The sequence below is a fragment of the Triturus cristatus genome, chromosome 4_2, assembly GCF_964204655.1.
Source record: "Triturus cristatus chromosome 4_2, aTriCri1.1, whole genome shotgun sequence".
NCBI lineage: Eukaryota > Metazoa > Chordata > Amphibia > Caudata > Salamandridae > Triturus > Triturus cristatus.
The window spans coordinates 281,292,167-281,317,413 of record NC_140586.1 but is presented as its reverse complement, the minus strand read 5'-3'; the positions used below and the strand labels follow the sequence as shown (position 1 = coordinate 281,317,413).

General features: G+C 46.0%; 1 protein-coding gene across 2 annotated transcripts in view; it reads right to left on the bottom strand.

The window, feature by feature from the left end:
* The window catches only part of TRMT1L (tRNA methyltransferase 1L), a 410,259-nt gene that overhangs the window by 167,586 nt on the left and 217,426 nt on the right, over positions 1-25,247 (bottom strand). For both annotated transcript variants that reach the window (XM_085601513.1, XM_085601514.1), the window contains exons 11-12: positions 14,729-14,941; positions 6,183-6,373 (exon numbers count right to left, since the gene is read on the bottom strand). In XM_085601513.1, coding sequence (XP_085457639.1) covers positions 6,183-6,373; positions 14,729-14,941 — 404 coding nt within the window. The remainder of the gene's footprint in view (positions 1-6,182; positions 6,374-14,728; positions 14,942-25,247) is intronic.

Genomic DNA, 25,247 nt, shown 5'->3' with positions numbered 1-25,247 from the left:
ATAGCAGATTATGTTCTGAATAGATGCGTCTAGCGGGTTAATGTGATTGTTGTTGCAATAAATGACAAACCTCTTCCATTTGGCTGCATAGCAAGCTCTGGTAGTGGGTCTCCTAGCTTCCTTAATGATCTCCATACAGTCAGGTGGCAGGTTTAGGAAGCCAAACTCTAAGACTTCAGGAGCCAGATTGCCAGGTTCAGCTGTTGCGGATCTGCGTGTTGAATTTCTCCATGGTTCTGCGTCAAAAGCGCGGGTTTGATCCGCAGCCTTTGATGCGGCACCACGGAAAGTTCCAGAAAGGTGGTGTACCATGGCTGGCGTGCCCATGTTGGAGCAACCAGGATGAGTGTCAGTGAGTGCTGTCGCAGTTTGCGTGCCACCAGCGGTATCAATGGTGCTGGGGGAAAAGCGTACGCAAATCTGCCAGACCAGTTCATCCATATCGCATTGCCCTGCGACTGTGGATGTGGGAACCTGGCGGCAAAGCTTTGGCATTTTGCGTTTTCCCTTGTGGCGAATAGGTCTATCTCTGGATGACCCCACTGCTGGAAGTACGGTTGGAGTACTGATGGGTGTAACTCCCACTCGTGCATCTGGTGGCTGTGTCTGCTGAGCAGATCCGCCATCTGGTTGTCTTTGCCTGGGAGGTGTTCCGCCATGAGGAATATGTTCCTCTGAATGGCCCACTTCCACATGCTCTGAGCCAGATGAGACAACTGTGGAGAGTGTGTTCCTCCCTGCTTTTGTATGTAGTACATGGCAGTCATGTTGTCCGTCCGGATCAACACGACTTTGTTGCACAGGTGTACTTTGAATGCTTTCATTGCCAGGAAGATTGCCATCAGTTCCAGAAGGTTGATGTGCATCTTCTTTTGTTGTGTAGTCCATAGTCCCTGCACTGTGTAATTGAGTATATGAGCTCCCCATCCCTGGAGAGACTCGTCCGCCGTCAGTATTATTTGTGGAACAGGCTCTTGGAACGGTCGGCCCTTGCAAAGGTTTTGTGGATTCCACCAATGCAGAGAGTTGTATGCCCGACCGCTCACCAACACTAGGGTCTTTCAACTGTCCTTGAGCGTGATTCCACTGACGTGCTAAGCACTCCTGAAGCGGGCGCATATGTAGTCTCGCGTGTGGGATTATGAAGATGCAGGAGGCCATCATGCCTATCAACTGCATGAACACTCGCGCCGGAAGGGAGTGTTGAGGTTTGAATTTTGAGATCAGCAATTGCATGCTGTTGATTCTCACTAAAGTTGGCTGAGCTGTGGCAGCCAGAGTGTTGATTGTCGCGCCTAAGTACTGTTGTACGTGCGCAGGTTGGAGACTTGATTTTGGGTAATTTAGTGAGAATCCCAGATCGTGAAGAAGGTGAATGGTGTGGGACATGTGGGTGGCACATTGTTGTGCTGACTTGGCCTGAACTAGCCAGTCGTCCAAATAAGGGAAGACGTGAATATTTTGTCTTCGCAGATGCGCGGCCACTGTCGCCAGGCACTTGGTAAAGACCCTGGGTGCTGTTGTTACTCCGAAGGGGAGAACTTTGAACTGATAGTGATTCCCTTGAATGGTGAATCTGAGGTATTTCCTGTGTGAAGGGTGTATTGGTATGTGGAAGTATGCATCCTTCAGGTCTAGCGTAGCTAAGAAATCCCCCTGACTGAGTAGTGGGAGAACCTGTTGGGAGGGTGAGCATATGGAAATGCTCCGATAGTATATATAGGTTTAGGGGTCGCAGGTCTAGGATAGGTCTGAGCGAGCCGTCCTTTTTTGGGATCAAGAAGTACAGAGAGTACACCCCTGTGCCCTGCTGGGCGACGGGCACTACTTCTATGGCTCCTTTTGCGAGCATAGCAAGCACTTCTTGCTGGAGTAAATCTAAGTGTTCGGCTGACATAGGACGGTGCTTTGGTGGTATGTTGGGTGGAGTGGAGGTTAGTTCTAGACAGTACCCATGTTGAATTATGTCCCTGACCCACCTGTCCGTGGTGATGTTCTTCCATGCGGGCAGGAACAGCTGGAGTCGTCCCCCGACAGGTGTTAAGTGGTCGGGGGTAGGGAGAGGGCGTCACTGTTTGTTTTTTGGGGAGGACCTGGTGTTGCCATATCCACGTCCCCTGCCCTTGGTGCTGGATCCACGATATCCACCCCTGTTGTTTTTGTCGTAGGTGGTTTGTGTGCCACCTTTAGCATACTGTTGTTGTGACCCCTGACCCCTTGACGTTCCCCTATTTCCAGTGCGACGAAAGGAGCCACTACGAAATTGTTGGGTTTGTAGCGCCCCCATAGATTTGGCAGTATCTGTGTCTTTTTTTATTTTCTCTAGGGTAGTGTCAACGTCTGGGCCAAATAAAAATTCCGTGTTAACCGGTAAGTTGAGGATATTGTTTTGGATCTCGGGTTTGAAGCCCGAGATGCGTAACCAGGCATGGCGTCGCAGCATGACACTTGTGTTTATTGCCCTGGCCGCTGTGTCAGCTGCGTCTAGGGCGCATTTTATGGACGCATTAGTGAGGAGTTGTCCTTCTCTAATGAGGAGTTCGGCTGACTCTTTATACTCCTCCGGTAGGTGTTGGAACAGTGACTCCAGCGTGTCATAATGTGACCTGTCATAACGTGCCAGGAGTGCCTGTGTATTGGCAATGCGCAGGATATTGGCTGCTTGCGCTGCAACACGTTTGCCCGATGTTTCAAGGACCTTTGACTCTTTGTCTGGGGGAGGAGCATCACCAGTTGTCTGTGAGTGGGCTCTTTTACGAGCGTTGGCAACCACCATAGAGTCTAATGGCAACTGACCCCTAATGTATTTAGGGTCACCAGGTGCAGGCTTATATTTCTTTTCAATCCTGGGGTTTAACACCCGGGCTCTTGTGGTGTCTTTGAAAATGTCTTTGGCAGGCTTCAGAACCCCTTTAAGCATGGGCAGTCTTGACAGTCCTTTCTGAAGATGCGAAAGTGTCAAGCAGGAAGTCCTCCTCAATGGCGTCAGAATGTAGCTCCACCCCATGATGAGCAGCAGCCCGTTCGATAAGGGCATTAAATGCGGCCGTGTCCTCTGTAGGAGACGTTTTAATGTTGTAGAGTTGCGCATCCTGAGTATGTGGCGTGACACTGTGGTCTGTGGGGTCATCCCATGCCTGATCAGGATCTTGTGTTTCATCGGGATCTGCGTCCCCGGGGTAGATGGTATCATCCCCACCATATTCCTGCATCGGGTCCGATTCAGAAGGGGTAGGAAAAAAGGACTGCGGATCCAGTTGGAGGGGATGGAAGTGTTCTTGTAGCACTGGTTCCTGCTCCGCCGGTAGCTTGCGTTTGAGGGGAATTTTGTATGGCACCTCTTCCCTGACTGGCGTGATTTTGCGCTTGTGGAGCATGAGTCTGCCAGTGTCGGCGTCGATAAATTGTGGCCCTGAAGAGTCTTGTTCTGTTAGGCCAGAGGTGGTGGACTGTGTGTGGAGGACACGTGTCCGAATTTGAAAGAGTTTCGGTGCCGATGTCGGCGGCAGCCCAAAGGTAATGTTGGTGGGCTCCGAGTGCGCTCTACAGGGTGAGGTAGTGTCGGGACCCGAGGTAGAGTGGAGGGCTACCCGGTCCCGGATACGTTGTAGAGATGCAGAGACCTGTTGCACAGCAAACTGAGATGGTGGTTTGGTGGGCGTCTTGGTAGTAGGCGTGGAGGCCGACCCCGACTTTGTCGTCGGAAGGGGGTCACTGGTTTGAAGGGATGCATCGATAGTCGACGTAGTCGAGGACTTCTTCGGCATCGGTGCTTTAGGTGTCGACGTAGCCGAGGCGGCTATTTTGACTGCGGCGGTTGCAGGCTTCGGTGTCGGCGCCGAAGGTGTCGGTGCCTTGTGGTGCCCGAGGGCGCGCTTCTTTTGTGCGTCGACCGCGTCTGCTGCGGTGAGCTCGGCGCCGAAGTCTTTCTGTACGCGTTCGGAGCCGACGACTTTCTTCGGCGTCGGCGCCGGGGCAGTGGACTGTTTCGACGCCTTTGATCCGACCACCACCAGTTTCGCTTTCGATTTTGAAGGGACTGGAGCGATGGATGTGTTAGGGTTTAACAACCCGGTCGTCTTGGGTAATATTGGCTCTTGCATAGTGTTCGATGCCGGGCCGGAAGGCGGGGCCGAGGAACCATGGATTAGGTCTTGGGTAAGGCCCGAAGGCGATCCCTCGACCGGAGCCTGACGACTAATTTCGGCCTCCGTTTCGACGGATAGGCCTAGCTCCTCGGGAGAGCTGTCCTCTTCAGCCCCATAGGCTTCGTCGAAGTCCCCTACCTAGTCGACGGCTTCTTCACGTCGAAAGAGCTCTTCGTCATCTTCGTCCGATCGGGAGCCATGCTCTGAAGCGGGGCTAGATAGTATTTCTTCCACGCTCTCGGCGTCCTCGTCCTCGGTGCTGAATATGTTGGTGGGTGCGGGCGCTGCTTGCTGCGCCTCGAGCCTCGCTGCCCGTCGTTGCTTCTTGGATCTGAACCGTGCACAGGCCATGCATTTCGATTCGTCGTGATCCGGCGAGAGACATTTGTTACAGACCGGGTGGACGTCGATGTGAGGGTACTTGGCGTGGCACAACGGACACCTCTTGAACGGAGTCCTCGATTCCATCGTCGATCGAGCGTCGAAGTTTGGATCAATTCGGTCCGAAATTTGGAAGAGAGTGTGGAGCACTATAACTAGTAGTCGACACCGAACGGTAACTGTACCGACGAAAACTATAGGCCTTTTGGCCTAAAACTAAGTATTCCGAAGTTGAGCTAAGATAGTTGCATCCGAACCCAATGGCGGAAAAAAACAATCTGGGGATGGAGAGGATGCCCATGCGCACTGTGGTCCAGGGGAGGAGTCACCCATCTCAGGATACTTCGAAGACTCTTCCAGGACAACAATGTGCAATCATCCGGACCCAACACTAGGCGGCGATCTATGCACAGATATGAATTCAGCAGCCCACATGCCTCGAACTCTTAGGTTCTCCAACAGCAGCAGTTCATGGTTAGGATCACGAGTTGCAGAGTAGACAGACAAGAGTTTAAGTGTATCTTCACAGAACCCATGGACCTTGGGTCAAAGAAGACTACAGTCAAATGGGCACTGTAGAGACAATAACACTGCTGGGCAATAGCTCTGTTGAACAAGGTTAGTACACAAGATACCACAAGAGGCAATCCTGGATGCAGAAGGTGCAGTTAAGCTAATGGGGTGTAGTGAGGTTCTCAAGTGCAACACTAGGAGGTGATATGTTCTTATGCTACCAAGTAGAATACCTCTTGTTTAGGGGCCTATGGTGGACTCCTTGGCAGCCGAACGGGATGCCAAAGGCACAGGTTCCCCTAGTCAAGGTGGAAGTTCACCAGAGATACTAAGAGGACAGCACCTACTTTAAGAAAGATTCTCACTGGGTTTTGAGTCCATATTCTGTGCAGCTGAACTGCCAGTAAACAGTAAAACCTTAGATAAGAATTGAAATCTGTTGCAATGAGCTACAATATGAGTGAACAAACAAGCATGTAGTCATGTAAACAGAGGGCCTGCCTTGGAGCAAATATTACTCACCAGCACATGCGAGGGATGTCTTTCTCAGTACCTCACTGGTCCCCCGCGTCTGCAGAATAGGCTCTCACATTGGGAGGGCAGCTCCATAGACTGCAAGCTGTTGATTCCCTGTTTGCTGGGCAGGCCACAGTTCGAGACCAAAGCAGTTCCATGGACCAAAGAAAAAGTTCACCCAGCCTGTCCCTGGTAGTGGGCAGATCCAAGATCTGGAAATAACTCTGTAGATCATCTTGATTTCTCAGAATGGTTTCAAGTCCAGGCTTAAGATTTAGGGGAGTTATAGCTCTCCGAGACAGATGAACAGTGTGGGGTCAAGTGCGTCTTTTGAAAGGTTTTCTGGGCAGAAATGGGAGGCCTGCTTAGTAGACATCATAAGGTTTTTACATAATGTAGGTCCTGACTTCTCAATTTTGCAAGCTTTGCAGGGTTAAGTGCCTGAAGAGTATAACTTACTTGTAGAAACTGGAGTACACAAAGGTAAACACAAGCACTCACCCTAGACAATGCATTGAACCCCACCCCTTAAAGACAATGCCTCACAAGGAATACAATGGGGAGTGATTTCCTTTCTTCTTAAATGACAAAAGAGAGCTAAATATGATGCGCTGCTTTACTTACCGCCCACCATGTACCCCTCTTTCTGAAAAATCCGCTCCTCGCACCACTGGCAATGGATGAGTGTGCGAATCTTCTTTGCACTTTCATCAGCCTCAGATGGTCCTCTCAAAACTCTCACCACCACCAGGATAAAATGCTCCAGGGCTACACACAGCAGCACGTCGATGCCCTTATTACAACGGGCAGCAGCTCTGAGAATTGAAACCGTACATTAGCCAGGTACAATGCCATCATGACTTCACTGCTCTTGGCATGTTCATTTTTACAGCAAAGAAAAACATACACTTTATTTACAAAGCTCACTAAAACATTTTCATAAGTGCCACTAACTCATTCATTCACAGTAACTAGAAGGAAAAATTGAATTTGTGGCATCCAACTACTATAGAACAATAAATGAAAAATACACCACTACAAGTACAGTAAAACATGGCTATTGTTAACTGAACAGTGTTCCGAAAAATCAGGTTAATTAAAGCATATTCGCCAATAAGTCAAAACAACCTAAACAAATACTTGCTACTAAGCTGGATTCTAAACTAGGCCTGGGCGGTAAATTCCGTTCCGCTCGCGGAATTTGCGGAATTTCGGTAATTTCGCGTTCCGCGGAGAACGCGAAATTGCCCAAAATTCTGCTTTCCGCGACTTCGCGAAATATTTTCTTGTTCGCGTTCTCAAAATGCGTGTTCGCGAGATATTTCTCCCCGAGCACGCAAACAGCAACTGTGAACAGGAAAAAAGCATCGCGAACATGCAATTCCGCGTGTTCGCGGAATTTCTGCATGTTCGCGGAGATTTTTACCGTTTCGCGGAGATTTGCCTAACGCGATTACGCAAATTCCGCCCACCCCTATTCTAAACTACAAGTCACCGACCGCAAGTGCTTAATATGGAGTAGACCACAGTCCAAACATAACCTCAAATACACAGCAATCAGTAGCACCAAAGGTCATGTATAAACTTACAAACATGAAACTCAGCATCATCCAAGGCCAGGTAGTATGGCATACTCCTAGCATTTAGCAGTGAAAAAAGACAGACACTGCTCAAATGCAAGGCCTCAGCCAGGCATCATTTCAAGTACCTGGTAATCATTAGCATCTGATTACTGGCAAGACTTCAAGCATTTGTAGTTCAGCAGTAACTGAGGATAAAGATTGCCTCATGTATAACATCTTCAGCAGCTCTCAAGGTCCATTATTGCACATGTAAGGAGCATCTTAAGACAGACACTGCTTCAGCGTCACTTCAGCAGCATCACAGACCATACAGCACTGCATGGTTACAAAATTGAGGATTAACGCTGGACTGGCATCATTAAAGCTCCTAGGATTCAGCAGTACCGGAGGCCAGGCAGCACCTCATGAGAACACCACTAAGCAGCACCCAAGGGTGCGTATAGCTTGCCTATGGGCCACAGGTAACAGTGCAAGTCAAGCATTACTTTAAGTAAGAAGCAGTAAGCAGCATCTGTGGCCATGTATAACCTTCTGCCAACTGTGATTATCTGGAAAAAGAACAATTGATGGACAGCATGCCGAACAATGTCTAACATTCACCCCAGTACAGAGATCTGGGCCTAAATCCATTGTTTGTTTCCGCCCTATGCCATTCCAGCTTAAACCCAGCCATATGCACATCAGTCTTGACCCTGTTCATGGGAACAGTCGAGCCCGAACTGCCAGGCTAGGTCCTCCTTGGACTGGAAACAAGCATCCGGGGACTGGTTTTGGGGTTTCACCCTTCATCAGACAGGCTACCTTGACTCCAGTGGCATGGAGAGCACGGGACCCACGTCTGGGCATACCCTTCCCACACGGGTGACATATGCAAAAAAAAAATTTGATGGACAGAATGCTGAACAATGTCTAACATTCATCCCAGTACAGAGATCTGGGCCTAAATCCATAGTTTTTCGGGAACAGTCCAGCCCAAACTGCCAAATCAGGTCCTGCCTAAGTTAGAAGGGTATGCCCAGACGTGGGTCCCAGGCTCACTGCGCCACTGGACTCAAGCTATCTTGGCTGATGAGGGGTGATGTCCCAAAAACAGCCCTAGGATTTTTGTTTCTGGTCCAGGGAGGAACCGGCTTGGCAGTGAGGGCTGGATTGTTCCCATGTGGAGCAGGGTCAAGACTGATTTACATATGGCTGGGTCCAAACCGGGGTGGCATGGTGAGCAAAAGAACAATGGAATAAACCCAGATCTTTGCGATTGGGGATAAATGTTTGCATTGTTCAGCATTCTGTCCATCATTTGTTCCTTTTGCAACTGTGATCATCAGCACTCGAAGTCAAATATTGCTATGTATACAGCATTCTCTACCAATTACTCCAATTTAATTGATGAAAAAAAATCATCATTTACATAGCGGCAGCCACCATCTAATTCAACCTTGTGGTAACTTTTACCCAGCCGAAACACCTACATTTCTTCAAAAGACAAAACAATAACTTTCCATTTTGTTGCAGTGTGTGGATGAAAACATTGCTTTCATATGCAGACATCAAGGTAAATTCTAACACAACAGAGATCACTGAATCCTGGGTCTACACTGGAAAGACACCTGGTAACAGAGGATATCATTATATTCAGTTGCCGTTCTGTTATATGTAGCAGACCCAGAGCATAGTGTTTTGAAGATTCTGCAGATTTCCTGGAACTTTGGCCAATACTCAGGACAAAGCATCAACAGGGGAAGATCCCAGATGCACCCTCTTACAGGAAGAGAACCACGACTCCCAATAAACTACGGACTGCCACTGGCAAGCGAGGGATTCCTAGAGATGAACATATACAGCCTCCTAGACAGATTCAAAGATTATGTCAGGCATTGGTGGGCCCTACCACTATCACAGCTGGGCAGGGCAACCCTCTTTAGGATGATGGCTCTGCCTAGATTTTAGTACTCCAAAATACGCCATTTCAAGAGCTGGCAGAATTCCTTCAAAAGATAGAGACTGAACTATGAATCCTACGATGGAATGGAGGACCCATGCAAATTGCACTGCAGAAACTGACCAGGGGGTCTACGATGTCAGCATTGCCCTGTGCAAGAAGCTGGCTCTGTATATAGTATACCACGAGGTGGTTATACAGTGCACAGAGTCCAGAGATTACCCCAGAAGTGTACAGGGCTCAATGCAAACCCAAGATGCACTATTAGTGGTAGTGTGGTCGAGCAGCCTTAGGCCTAGCAGAGAGGAGTACAAGACATTTATTGCACACAAGACTCAAAAAGGAGATCCACACCAATTTTATTAAAATAAGCTTTGTTTGTGTTTTATTTTAAGACCAAGATCTTCACAATAAGGTAAGTACGGTTTCAAAGAAAAATACCTTTCAGTTTCAAAAGTCTACACAGAGCAATTTCTAGAGAGTTAAACATTAGCCTATGGAGGAAAACAATAATGCGGTTATACAGGTAAGTACACAACTTACAGTTCCAGTCTTTAGGATCAAAGATCTGCACGGTGAGCTCCAAAACTTCACCACCAGCGGCACTGGGGCGGCCAAGTGCAGAGATCAAAATCGGAGTTTGGCCCAATGAATTTCAATGGAGACTGTGGGTGCTCTCAGACACACTGCTTACAGGTAGGTAAATCGGCTGCGGGGCTAACCTTTGGGGGTAAGAGCAAGCACGGGGGGGGGGGGGGGGGGGTGTCACAAAGGTGCACAAAGGTGCGGCCGGGTGCAGGGTGCAAATACAACATTGGGCGCCCAATGCTTTCCAATGGAGAACTTGCTTTGGACAACAGGCTGCATGCGGCGCACTGGAGGTTGCAGGAGGGAGGCCAGTGAACGCAGAGGTAAGTAGAGATGTAGGGGGTCATAGGGGCACCGTCGATTCAGATCACCAAGGTCCAGGGGCTTCAGGTGCAGGGGTGCCTTTAAACGTTGAATTCTCACCGGAGCCAGTCGTGGTCAGGGGGAGCCTCTGGATTCAGGCGTCCTTGTGGAGTCCAGGAGGGGTCAGCCAAAGCTTGACTTGAGTTCAGGGTCACTGGGAAACCTGTACTGGGTCGGTGGTCCACCTGGACTCGGGCCAGAGGCATCGGGTGCAGAACAGACCGGACTCTCGCATCCGGACGGCACCGGAGTACTTTGTGTTAGTTCTGTTTTTTGTCAAAGTTCAGGCAGTCTTCTTCAGGTCTCTGGAAGTCGCTGGCTGCAGGAAAGGCGAGGTCTTCTCGTCTTTGAAGCTGGTGATAGGCCGGTAGAGTGGGGCCCAAGTCAGTAGTCTTCTTTAGGCTTCGCTGCACGGCATCTTCTGCGTCCTTCTTAGTTTGCAGGTAACTAGTTTCAGGGTCTGAGAGAGACTCCTAAATACTAGATTTAGGGGCCGTTTTAAGGGAGTAAACGGTAAGGTCAATGGGCACCTCACCTGGGGTGACAACACCCTCTATTATGCCACAGTCCTAGACCTGATTGGCGGAGTCCACTCATTTTCAAGATGGAGGGGACTGAAAAGTGTGCATTAACTTCACCTCCTCCACCTGAGGGATGGAGTTAGCAAAGGTGGGCACATCTCCTGATCTTTCTAGGTTTTACCGCCCAAAGTGGGGGTGTAAACCAGGGGCTGTCATCTGCTGCTAGCAGCAGAGACTGGGGGTTGCATTACAAAGGCGACAGGTCTTTGAAGCTTCCCCTTTGAACACTGTGCCCACTCTGGAGGAGGAGGTGTGACAACTCCGTGCATTGTTTCTGGTCCCAGAGAGCAGAGGTTCTCCACCCAGGGATCTAGAAACATGCCTGTGAATGGGAGGCTGCCTAAAGGCAGTCAGTGACCACACCATGGTTGGTAGATTTTTCAGTGGGCACCTCTTGAGGTGTCCTTTGGGTACATGCTTCAATAAATCCCACACTGGCATCAGTGTGGGTTTAGTGAGAGGAATAGTTTGTTACCAAACACTCCTGGCTTCAGGGAAGCCATCATGGTGCTGGAGAACTCGAGTTGTCGAGTTTCCAGCCCACTGGACCCTCTTCAGTCCCACTGCCCTAGGTACCCAATGTATCATTTACTATGGTCTTGCTGGTCGCCAAAAGGGCCAATTATGGAATAGTTTTAGAGAAAAAAAACACTGGTACTGGGAACCTGGCCAGGCAAAAAGTGGGGTGGTACTGAAACCGAACCCCTGATAGACATCGAGAAATACTCCTGGGTAGCACAGCTAGGGGCAGTCAATGACTGGTTATTCGCTGCACTAGATGACCCAGCTATTAGGGTAGACCGGCACGTAATGGGAGTTAGGGGCTTCCCCACACTACTACAGAGGAACAAACTAACAAAACTGTTACTAGCCCACACAGCAACTGTTGCAAGGGTCTGGAGAGAGGGGCCATTTCTGGTGTGGAGGGATATTCTGACAGACCAGATGCCGCTATGGGACAGCGACATGCTGCAAGCAGTGGGAAATCTGGAGGGATTTGTGAAGTAGGATCTATCAGGCATCTCAAAATTAGGGAATTGTGGAGAGCGGGGGACGTTATCCCTTTTTAAACACCCAGACTAAGAGTATTAGATTGACATGTCCTGCTTTCACACATTCCAAAAGGGACCATACTGGTAGAAGCAATCCCCCAGGTGGACAGATTGCTGACTGACCCCTTGACCAAGGGCACAATGGGCCAGATGTATCAAGCCAAATTGCGATTGCAAACGGTGAAATTCGCATAATTTCCCCGTTTGAGATTGCAAAATCGTAGTGTGCAATGTAGGGAGAAAAAAAACCACTTGCAAAATAAGGAATCGCAAAATTTGCGGTTCCCTATTTTGCGCACGCATTTAGAGGATCGCAATTTGCGATTCCCTAAATGCTATTCTAGTAGCTATCGCAAAGTGTGTTATTGCTTTAAGGAATCGCAAATTACCACCAACTTAAAGTTGGTGGTAATTTGTGATTTCCTAGAAAAATGCCCCTTTTTTGCATTTTTCAAAGTGCCATGTGGCTCACATACATGCCCTCAGGGCATGTATGTGCGCCACATGTGCTCACATGCACATCTCAGGGGTGCAACAGGGTGTCCTTTTGGAACCCATGCAACCTTGAAATTGAATGCGCAATTTGCGAGTACCTATTGGGTACTCGCAAATTGCGCATGCAATTCCCATTCATTCCTATGGGCCCCTAGGCCCATAGAAATGAACAGGATGCCATTCCTTATTTGCGACTCGCAATTTGCGAGTTGCAAATAAGGAATGCCTAGGAATCGCTAAATATTAGCAGATTCCTACATACATTGCATTTTGCGAGTCTATAATAGTGAATCTGTAAAATTCACTATTATAGACTCGCAAAAAGTAATGTTGATACATCTGGACCAATATCTCTAGTAGAGGAAAATATACTTAAATACCCGGATGTACTCCAGAAACTAAAAACTGGTTGGGAAAAAGATATGGGTGAATTCGAAAAGGAAAAGTGGGAGGAGGCTTTGAGAGGCCCAAGGGAGATCACCATTAAGGCAGGGTTCCGACTTATACAGCTCTGCATCCTTCACAAAGCATACTACTCCAGAACGACTACACAAAATGAGAAAGCATACCTCACAGATGTGTTTCAGAGAATGTGGTCAGGTTGGCACTGGATTTAATAGTGGTAAAATGGAACACATCAGGCGGTGGGGCGCCTTGGTGGGGCTCCAGAGGTAATGGAATGGGAAAAGAACACAGACTGTTGTATGCAAGTGGAGAGGGTGTTTTATGAGAGAAGAGGCTCCCCCAAGACATGAGAAAAAATATGGAATGCATGGAGGTCTTATTGGGGGCTCTAAATAGGGGCTGCGCCACAGACACTCACAGGGTAAAAATACTCCAGGGTTCATAACTCCGGGATGTGGAATTCCTACAGCCCGACGCCCAGGACATATTGTTTGGGGTCAAGGGCAACAAGTTTTAATGTGCATTTTGTCCTTGGGACAAGCAGGCCCAACCCCCTGCAGCACAAACCCTTTGGCTGCCAGTTTGCATTACCCCATTAAGGATCAGGGAAGGGCACTGCCTGCAGTTAAGTTAATATTTGTGTGCATATGTTAATGCTGTTCAAACTTGTATTTATGGTTCATTAACTGAAAGCCTTCATTATTAGGGTGAATGCCCTCAGAAAATGTAATTTCTGACTGCACTACTGACAGTGGTTCCAGTATAAAAATGTGTCCAAACGGTTTAAAAGTTTAGCAATATGAGGCTATGCATAATGCTCCCGGAATGCTCTCTGATTAGATGCAAATATTTGCAGAAGCTTGAAAGCAAGATTGATTCTTTGCTTTCAATATAAAATGTTACTAAAAAATGAAAGTAGGAAGCTTTTTTTTTGTGCTAAAATTTCAGGTAACATTTCTTTGCAGCATCATTTAGTAAAATGTGTTGATGCATGCTAATATTTCCCCAAAAAATTCATATTAGAAAATCAGTGTAACCAGTTTCAATAAGATTTTGGGAAACCTAAAAATAAACAAGCATTGGCAAGGCCAATAGGTCCGAAATGGGGGTCAGCTTTTTAGTTTTTGGCAATGCGTGACCTGTGTTGGCATGGTTTTTGTAAAACCTTATTGATGTGAAAGCTGCTGGACCCTCACCATTATAACAAACATTGGCAAAAGCAAAAATTGTTTCTGGTCTCAAAAAAGCACACACTGCCACATTAGTTACTGGCACTGAACAAAACTAATTTGTGTGCCGACATGCTCCTTGTGAAAGAGCAGAATGCTGTCACTCACCGTGAAGCCAGCCGATACAGAGAGAATTTTAATAAATACAAAAGGTCATGGTTAACGCCACACCAAACTAGGGGCCCAATTATTAAAGAAAGTCTCAAAGGTGCACCCTTGGTATATGTCCTTGCATTAAGGGCAGCAATATGGCTTTCGTGAATTCACAAGAATTTACAGCAGTAGGGCAAGAGATAGTCCTGCTAGAAAATATTTGTGAACTGCATTTTAGCATGAGCAAATATGCATGTGTAGATTTGCTCATGCCAAAACCTGTTTGCAAGTTTATTTTCCCTCCAACCACTTTTTTCCCATTTCTGGAAGAAGGTTTACTTCTGCCATTGCCAGGAGTAAATTTCCAACATTTCTCAGTATTGGAAAAGATTAGAGAAGAGTTGTTGAAAACCCTTAAAACATGCAAGTTAGTAGGTTCGCACAGACTCAAAAGGACATTCCAACCTTTAAACTATTGTTTACCACTACCTTCGGTCCCAGTATGTATATCTGCGGAAACGTAGCAACATAAAGGGATTGCTAGTATTCAAACACTACTATGGTATGAGCCCTGGCATAATCAGAGAGGCTATGTAAGAGCTCATATAATGAGATTTCTGCCATAATTTGTCGCCGCACAACATGGCACCAATGGGACAAGTGGATTTTGTTACAAGACAAGTAGATTTATAAAGCAACTTGCCCCATGGACAAGTAGATATTTTCATAAATTCCACACCCCTGATAACTTCAGATGTACAAATGGTGACAAATTGTAATTGTACCGTTTACTAAAACTTAAGAAAAATACTTTAAAAAAAAAAAAAGAGATGATCAATTACCTTGCCACAGCACCAACCACAATTCTAGCTGCCATCTCCCGGAAGTACTCGGTCCGGACGATGTTAACGCCATAGTGGCGCTTGGCCACGTGTAGAGCTTTCCCATACAAGGAGCTGATATCTGTAGAGGTCAAAGACACTACTCCAAGATTTCTGACGTTTCTGAAGGCAGCATCGAGGAAGTTCACAGTTGTCCCAAAAGGATCCAGGTGTCTGAAATAAAAGAATAGTGAAGTACTGAAGTCACTAAAGATAAAAATATTTGTACACCCCTCTCCAATGTTGCTCAGGAGGTCTTGACTATTATGGTATACACAGGAGAGATCAATATCACAGGTGTCAACAATCCCAAATGCTAATCTACACCTCTTGGATTTATGTACTGAAAAGCACAATTAATATGATGAGCCCTTCAACAGTAGGGGACGAAGACAATTTCAGGTGAATAAGTTTCTTAGTCCTCCATCATGTAGCTATTCCCCTGATCTATATCACTTCGTTCTGGTCAACATCCCTCTTACCCACCTCTCAAAGTCCTCATCTTTGTAATGTTACAGATCCTTAAAATGGCCCCCCAACTCACAATTTAGAGGAAAGATCAATGCCTATATGCTCCAGTTGCCATACAAACCAGATACTATAACCGAATTCTGCACAAAGCAATAGTAAGTGACAAACCCAAGCTGATGAAGTGAGGAGGTACTTGTAAAAGAAATCTTGAGCCAAGGACAACTGGTGTTGACATTATTCGATAAGCAGAAAGAAACACTGGGTGTCTATCGATAGTAGAGAAGAGGAGTTAATGATAGCTATGAGCTTTGTTAATAGAGATGTCGAGTTAGGGAAACGTGCAGGCATTAGTAAGCAAGCAGTCCAGCTAGGGGCAACTGTTGGGCTTTAGGAATAGTGAGGCTCTCATGATCTAAAAAACCCTATATAAGCAGATGTGGCTTAATCTTTTGTAGATCCTTTGTGCACATACTCCCAATACCCACATTATAAAGCAGGAATGGAGCTTACAATAATGTATCCTCCTTTGTAGAATAGCAAGAAACTAAGGGCTACTAAAGAATTCTACACAGTCTACACATCATAAAATCCAATACATTAAACCCTTGAGTGGTAACATTCTCCCTTCTTTGTTGTTCGTCAGAAGATTCACACCCTTTTTTGGTGAAATTCTTTTTGCTTATTTCTGGAAAAGGTTTCAGTTAATAGTAGACTGATTTTCCCTTCGTGGGTATTTAACAAAACTCACAATTCTGATTAGTGGAAGGAATGCAGGGAGCAGTGTGAAAAGAATGACAATTTGGCCTTAAGGTGAGTGTCTGCCTTGATGATTGAATCCAACCTACATTTACATCATTTTTGCAGCAGGAGTACACAGTCTACAGATCTCAGAAACAAGGAGAGGTTTTAGGAAATAATGACAGACAGTGAATGGGAGTAAAACACAATGGGTAAATAAATCAGGTGCAACATTTATGCAGAGGGTCACAACATAATGTTAATTAGTGGACATACATATGTATAATTAATATAAAGGCATAAACAGCACCTCTGTAGTTGAAACATCTTACTTTATATAGGAAAACCATGTTTAAATGTAAATAAGAACTTAGATGCCCCTTCACAAATGTGCACTAAGATTCACACAAGAATGATTCTCCCTTTTATTTGATTGTCTAAAGTTTCATGCTCATTGGTCAAGGAAATCACATTTATTTGAGGAAGGGTTCCAAAACAGGATTTTTCTCTTAACTAGAAAAAATATAAAGGTTTGGATTGAACCATGGAAAACTGCTTGCATAAAATAACCTGTAATTGTAGTTCTCCAGTATTGGAATCTTTCATAGATGCACAAAATTATTCCCGGTCACCTTATAAAAGCGATGTCAAGATAGACATAGCATAGAGGCCTAAGGCCTTTTGTTTACTAATAAAACAAGCATTGAAAATGCAATAGGTCTTGCCTTTGATTAAGTTAAAGCCATTTGCTTTGCTAATGGTATTATATAGCAAAGCAAATGGCTTTAACTTAATGAAAAGCGAGACCTATTGCATTTTTAATGCTTGTTTACATTACTGCTGGCAACCCTGCATTGAAGTGATCACTGCTGCTAATCTTTCATATGTTGAACACTAATTTATTCTCGTCTGAGGTAGACACTATTAACAAACACTAATAATAATAGTAGCTCAGAATGATTTCCACTGAACATAAATAGCTCATTACTTAAAAGGTTGGAAACCCCTGTTAAAAAGCATGAACAGAAGCGGAAAATATGCGAAGCCGGCGTCCCCTAGAGAAATCTAATGTGGGCACACTGCTGCCTACCTCTTCACTAAGGATTGTATGAGACTGTCGGAATGGGATAGTTGAGGAAAGATTCCACTGTCCACATAAATAATGCTCCTGAACTGGAAAGAGTGATACATCTTCAGTGAGCCTGCTATGACCATGGAGAACTTGTGATGTCAGCTCAGCATACAACTTTGTTACTGCTTGAGGATAAACAAGCAAACTTTATTGATCGTTTATCCAAATGTACGACCAATACAAAACGTTCGTTTTTTTTGCAAAATATTTTTAGGCAAACATTCGAGCAAAAGAATTCAAACTTAAGTGAATGTTAGTTCTTGCGTGGACAAGGGCCCTTGGTATTACAATCATGAGTAAGTGCCCGTCAAAAATAAAACAACAAAAAAAAAACACGCACGATAATTGAAACTACATGAGCTTTGGTGCGCGTAACAGACAAAAGGACCCTCGCTGCGTGAGTGCAACGCAGAGCATGAGCCCTAAAGAGGACCAAGCTTAAAAGTCAACCAGTCAGAATAAACCACCCTTTAGAAACTTCCTGAGAGAAGCTTCAGTGCCTCAGAATTTCCATGCACTAGTGCATACACCTAGCATCACACTAGGCGAGCTTCTCTGGGGAGGTGGGTAGGTCGCATGTGAATCTATGAAAGATTGGATAACTACAGTTACAGGTAAGTAAGGATTAGTTACTTACCTGTAATCCTAGTTCTCTTCCAGGGGTATACTCAAAGTCATGAGCACTGAATAATCCCCGTCCATGTGCGGGATCCCGGAGCATATAGAAATATATATGTGTATGTTGGGGAACCACAAGTGCCTAGTACTCCCACGACATACATATATACATGTATATAAACACAAATATGCAACCTAACACAATTCCAATAGAGCAACATGACATAATTACATAGGATTTTCTTGTACAAAATATAATCTTACACAAACTCAGTAAAAGAGAACATACACTGTAATAGTGTAATACAAGAAAACCTTTATTTTCAGAAAAGAAAAGCAGGTAACAGCAGGCAGTTGGCCCATAGGCTGCATAGATGAATAACCACCACACTACAGTAAAAAACTGGCACCTTGCCTTTAAGGCTTCCAAGAACTTGGACACCGTGCCTTTAAAACCTCCAGGAGCCCCTCTGCTTCCATCATGCACCACAGGGGAAAGTTAGGTCAGTTATTTTTTATGGTGTACTAACTTGTAGCAACCTGATTAAAAGATGCAATCACTACAAACATATATTAAATATGCTCATACGGGGAGGAGGGAGGGTTGCTTATGACTTTGATGAGTATACCCCTGGAAGAGAACTAGGATTACAGGTAAGTAACTAATCCTTCTCTTCCAGGGGATACTCATCAATAGTCATAAGCGCTGAATAGAGTAGAAATCTGAGACCACCCTTGGCAGGAAACTCGGATGGGTCCTTAAAACCACACTGTTGGCATGAAAGACAGTATAAAGCTCCCTACAAGACAAAGCCTGGATCTCACTAACCCTGCGGGCAGAAGTGAGGGTGACTTTTAAAAAGGCTGTTTTCCATGATAAATGCTGCAGAGAGGCCTTGTGAATCGGCTCAAAAGGAGCACCCATGAGTTTTTTTTTTTTATAAGTCTTTTTATTGAACCAACATCCCATTAGTTTAAGGACTATGTTGAGCTCCCAAGGAGGACATGGGGGATCTCACTGGGGGGTTAACCTTTTTCAGTCCTTCAAGGTGATCTTGAACTACTGGCATTTTGAAAAAAAAGAGATCTGAGATGCAGATTTCCTGTATGCAGTGATACCTGCTAGGTGCACCTTAATCGAAGAGAACTGCATACCAGACTGGGCCAAATGTAGTAGGTATGGCAACAGTACCTGCTCTTGACCGGATCATGAGCGTTGTCCCTGCACCACAGGTAGAACCGCTTCCACTTGAAAGCATAGGATTTTCTGGTGGAAGGTCTCTTGGCTTCTTTCAGGATCGTCAAACAATCCGCTGGTAGGTCTAGGTGTCCGTACTGAATGACCTCAGGAGCCATGCTGTCAATGTGAGGGAGGAGAGATTGGGATGAAACACTCTCCCCTCGTTCTTGGACAACAAATCCGGACGGCAAGACAACCTTCGGTGTGGCACCTCAGAAAATTGCAGAAGGTCCGCGTACCACCACTGACGCGGCCACTCCGGAGCTATCAGGATCATTCTGGTGTTGGACCTGTAAAATTTGTTGATCACTGCCAGGATCAGTGGAAGCGGTGGAAAGGCGTACAGTAACGTCTGAGACCAGTTCATCAAAAGGGCATTTTCTCGTGGTCCTGGTTAGGGAAACCTGGATGCAAAGACGGGGCATTTGGTGTTGGCCACGTCTGCAAAGAGGTCTATGTCTGGCGCTCCCCATTGTCGAAAGATGTCTTGCGTGACTTCGGCGTTTAGCACCCAGTCGTGCGCTTCTACGAAGTCCCTGCTTAGTGAGTCTGCTTGGACGTTCATGGAACCCAGATGATGAATGGCCACGATGCGGAGTCCTCTTGCGAGAAGCCATTTCCAAATGGTCTGTGTCTCCAGAGAGAGAGTTCTCGACCTCTTGCCCCCCTGCTTGTTCAGAAAATACATCGTTGTGGTGTTGTCTGTCTGAACCAAGAGGGAGCTGGACTGGAGAGAAGGATATAGAGACTTGAGAGCCAGGTGAACGGCTCGTAACTCGAGAAAGTTGATGTGATATCCTCGCTCTGTCTCTGACCAGACACCTTGCACTTGAAGCGACCCCATGTGTGCTCCCCAACCTTGTAGGGAAGCATCTGTGACTACAGTCTGAGTGGGAATGTCTTGATGAAATGGGACTCCCTTTAGCAGGTGTGACCGCTTCATCCACCATCTGATGGAGTCCTTGGCAGACTGAGGTAGGGTCACACGGTCCTCCCAACGACCTGAGACTTGCATCCACTGGTCTTCCAGAGACTGCTGCAGAGGACGCATGTTTAATCTGGCATTGGGGACGATGAACACGCAAGAGGCCATGGAGCCCAACAGTGACAAAACCTGTCTGACTGTGGGATGACTTGCACGGAGGAGATCGCGACCTTTGCTTAGGATTGAAGATAACCTCTCCTCCGAAGGACACACGCTTGCCTTCGCGGTATCCAGCGAGGCGCCCAGGTAATGGATTTTCTGAGTCGCGTTGAGGACCGGCTTCTTGAAATTGACCTGAAGCCCCAGCGTGTTCAACAGCTGAAGACAGTAGATGAGATGACTCTGAAGCAGAGAAGGGGTGGCACTCTTCAGTAGCCAATCATCCAGATAAGGGTAAATGAAGATCTTGCGTTTGCGCAGAAATGCGGCCACAACGCCATGCACTTCGAGAACGTTCAGGGAGCTGACTTGAGCCCGAACGGAAGTACTCGAAATTGAAAATGCTGATGGTTTATTTGAAAACTGAGAAACTTGCGATGCCTCCTGGACACTGAAATATGGAAGTAGGCATCTTGTAAGTCTATAGCACACATCCAGTCTCCCTGATGTAGATGTGGAAAAATCTGGTGTAGGGCCAACATCCGAAATCTTTCCTTGCGGATGAACTTGTTCAAGAGCCGTAGGTCTAGAATAGGTCTATATTCTCTTGCCGGGTATCTTTTTTCGACTAGGAAGTAACAAGAGTAAATTCCTTCTCCTTGCTGTTATTTCAGAACCTTCTCTATGGCGTTTTTTTGTAAAAGACTGTCCACCTCTTACTGCAAAAGTAGAAGATGATGATTGGATCTGCTTTGAGGTGGAATTGATGGAGGTGGGGCTTTGAACCTCAGCAAGTATCCATTTTGAACAATACTCAGCACCCATTTGTCGTTTGTTAGGGATCTCCACTCTTCCAAATGAAAAGTGACACTTCCTCCTACTGGAGTGGCTAACGGGCACGGAGGAAGCCTCTGCTCATTGTTTGGCTGGCTGCTTAGCAGCGGATGACTGCTGCCTGTTTCCTCTTCCTCTACCAGGTTGTCGTTGATGGCCTCTGCTGTTGCTGATTTTGGGATGACCACCGAGTGGTTTGAACCCTCTGTTGGGAGAACGTCTGTCATATGGGAGGAAGCCTTTCCTGAATTCTTTCTGCTTCTCTAAACCAACGGCCTTCACAGTATCCAATTCTGTCTTCATCTAGGCCATCGCATCACCCGCGTGAGGACCGAACTGCGAAGACCCATTAAACGGAAGGTTGACAATTCTCCGTTGGGCATCTGGCTTCAGGCCTGTGAGACGGAGCCAACCAGAGCGTCTGGAGCAGTTGCCGTGGGAATAACCATGGGTGGCCAGATCAGGTGAGATTGCAGCCGCACTTATAACCTGGTTCGCCACCAAGCCCCCCTCATGCAGTATCTCCTGAAAGTCCTGTTGGTCTTCTTTCGGGAGTTTTTCTGTGAATCTGGCAAGGGAGTCCCAGAGAGACCTATCATACCTCCCTAGGAGAGCTGAAGCGCTGGCCACTTTCATCACAGATGCAGAGGTATTACACATCCTCTGACCAAGAGAGTCCATATTCTTGCTATCTTTCTCTGGAGGAACTGACGAAGAAGATGCAGTAGAGTGTGCCTTTCTGGCCGCCGCCACAATGACAGTCTGGAGGGGGGTCTGAGCACAGGAAAAGCGGGTCTTGAGTCGGTGCCTTGTATCTTTTGGCAATACGAGATGGTACAGATCCCACTGTGGCAGGGGTTAATAAAGTCTGCATGGCAGGCTCTATGAGGCCTGGGACTAAAGGCAGTAGAGGCCTGGTTGATGAATGATGGTGTAGAGTCTTGAATATAACGGATGTGGAGACCGACGGGGCAGACTGATGTTGAGCTTTTTGGCTCCTCTGCAGAGAACATCATTGAAGGTTCCGATGTCGTCAATTGGAGAAAATCTGGATGGCGGTGTTGCAGAAAGAGTTGGGGAATAATTCCTGATAGAAGATCTGGTGGATGTTGACCACGTTGGAGATCTTCGCCTCCTCCTCTTGGGAGAGGAAGTGTGATACGAGCGAGCAAGCTCCATTGATTTTGTGCGGAGGAAGGATGGAGACCTTGACCTTCTCGGGGTTCTTTTTGGAGAGATCCTCGATGATGTCATAGCAGGCGGAGTTCTGTGGCCTCTTGACAGCGAGTAGGTGCGAGAATAATCCTAATCAGGACTCTATGACCAACACTCCCTGTTACAGAATGTCCAGTACCTTACAGCCATCTTGACGAAAGATTAAAAGGATGTGACTTTTTGGGCGGAACCGGAGAGCCCTCCGGTGGAATCTGGACGATGTTAAGGCCCGAGATGATGAGTCTCCTCGAAGTCGACCTTGCCTCCTCTGCAACCTCCTCGGAGATGACTACAGGAGTTTTGTCTCTCGACGTCGACCGATGCCTGGACGAGACAACAGTCTGTGCTGTCTTCGACGTCTACTTTCTTGGCGGCGAGATGCTGGAGGATTCTCGTCTCCAGGATCTCGGCGTCGTCTTCGATGTCGAACGCCCTCGCTGGCGAACCGGAGACTTCGACGTTTATCGCCTCAAGCGCTTCTTCGGCGTCTATTTCCTCGACGGTGAGCGCCTCGACTGCGACGGAGATCTCGACGTCGACAGTCGGTAAGCTCTTGGCAGGGTCTTTGCCGGCAAACCCCTTGACGCCGACCTCCTAGAAGGTGGAGGAGTGTTCCTCGCCGTCGACGAATGTTTCGCCGTTGACGGGTGCTTATCAGGTCTCTCGGGACAATCATACTTCGAGCCCGAAGTATGTCTTGACGTCGACTTACTTTTGTGTCGTCTCGATGGTGATCTGTCCCTCGACGCTGATGAGCGTCTCCATTGCTTTTTCGACAGCGATCTCGACGCCGAGCAGTCAGGGATTTGTCTTTTTCTGGACTCAGGAGAGGTAGATCTTCGCCGTTTTCGATGTTCCTGAAGAGAAGAAGGGCCTTGGCCGCTCCCAAGGCCCCTTTTACGATGACTTGTACCTCTCTCCATCAAGCCATGGAGTCTAATCCTCTCTCTGTCCCGAAGAGTCTGTTTCGAAAACTGTTGGAAATAATTACAAGTATCTGGCTTGTGTGAAGATGGCAAACACACGATGCACACCGAGTGCGGGTCAGATTTAGCCATCTTTTTACCACAAGATGGACATTTGTGGAATAATGCTGGCATTCTGACAGAAAAAAGTATGTTAAAATGTCAGAAAAGATAAATATCAACCAGCAGTCAAAAATGTCAAATAATGGGAGAAAAACAATTTCTGACTAAAGATAATCAAAAACTGTAGAGCTCAAGCTCCAGGATCATCACAGAAGGAGCCGGAATAAAGAACTGACCGAACTGTCCCCTGTGGTGCACGATGGGAGCAGAGGGACTCCTGGAGGTCTTAAAGGCACGGTGTCCAAGTTCTTGGGAGCCTTAAAGGCAAAGTTCCAGTTTTTTTTACTGTACAGTGGTGTTTATTCATCTATGCAGCCTATGGGCCAACTGCCTGCTATTACCTGCTTTTCTTTTCTGAAAATAAAGGTTTTCTTGTATGACACTATTACAGTGTATGTTCTCTTTTACAGAGTTTATGTGTAAGATTATTTTTTGTACAAGAAAAGCCTATGTAATTTTAGCATGTTGCCCTATTGGAATTGTGTTAGGCTGCATATTTATGTGTTTATATCAATGTATATATGTATGTCGTGGAAGTGCTGGGCACTTGTGGTTCTCCAACATACACATATATATATGTATGTATATTTCTATATGCTCCGGGATCCCGCACATGGGCGGGGATTATTCAGTGCTTATGTTCAAATTCAAAATTCGCTTTATTCGGTTTTCATTTTTGAATTACAAAACCATAAAAGCACAGTACACAGTATACATTAGACTTATTGTAAAACACTCAATTTAAATTCTTTATAAGGAAAAAGTGACAAACACGACAAAATATTATTAATTTCATTACTTCACATTTACCATGATAAAAACATTTCTCAAAATGGGACTCAATTATTCAAAATTGTGCTTATGACTATTGATGAGTATCCCTTGGAAGAGAACTTATTTTCTTACTCTAGTATTGGAATGTTCATAGATTCACATGCTTGAATCAGAATAGAAAGCAGTAACCAGCACATTTTGAATAGATACAATATGTCATGAGGATGAAAACCATAATACAGAGAAAAACTATGTTGTGTGTAAACAGTTTAAGTGGATGGTAGGAAGACTAAAATAGCTCACCTTAATTGAAAATTATGTCACAGAACTGCTTGTCTCACTGCAGCATCTCAGAGGACATCTGAATCCACACAGTAATGTTGCATGAAGGTATGTGACTTTTCCAGGTTGCTGCACGGCAGATATCTGACAACTACACCCCCGCAAACAATGCTATAGAAGTGGATATGGCTCTTATGAAATGAGCCCGTACTTTAGAGTTCAAAAGCCGTCCTGCCTTTTGATGACAGAAAAGAATGGCTCTGGATATTCATCTAGATATGCTCTGCTTTGTTAGTGGAAAACCTTTTTTGGGTAAACTGTAGGCAACAAAAAGCGGTTTGGTTTTTCGAAAAGCCTTAGTTCTGTCCAACTACAACTTTAAGCACCTCTGGATGTGTAGCGAGTGAAATGCTAGATCGGCTGACGTTTGAAGGTTTGGAAAAAATGATTTGAGAATTACAGGTTAATTGAAATGAAAGTCCGATGTGCCTTTAGGAATGAATTTTGGGTTCGCACATAAAATAACAATTTCCGTTCTGAACTGAAGAAATGGCTCTTGAATGGTAAACCCTTGAATCTCACTTGCTCTACATGTAGAGATGAGAGGGAGAAGGAGGGCCACCTTCTTGAAAAATATTTGGTATCTACTTTATGGATTAGTTCGAAAGGATATTTCATTAACTGTCCCAATACTGTATTGAGTTGCCACTAGGAATGAGGTTTAATTTGTGGAAATACTCTGAACAATCTGTTGAGGAACTGCTTAGTGAGCCTCACAGACCACAAAGATGACAGGTTGGAGGATCTCTGATAACAAGATGTGGTGGCTAAATGCACCTTAATAGAGGCATGAGCTAAGGCTGATTGCGCAAGGTATAAAAGTTATGGCAAAATCTGTTCCGTAGAAGATGAGATGGGACACATCTTAGCAGTTCAACACCATATGCAGAATCTTTTCCATTTTAAGGAGTAGGTTTTTTTAGTACTGTCTGCCCTTGCTTTAA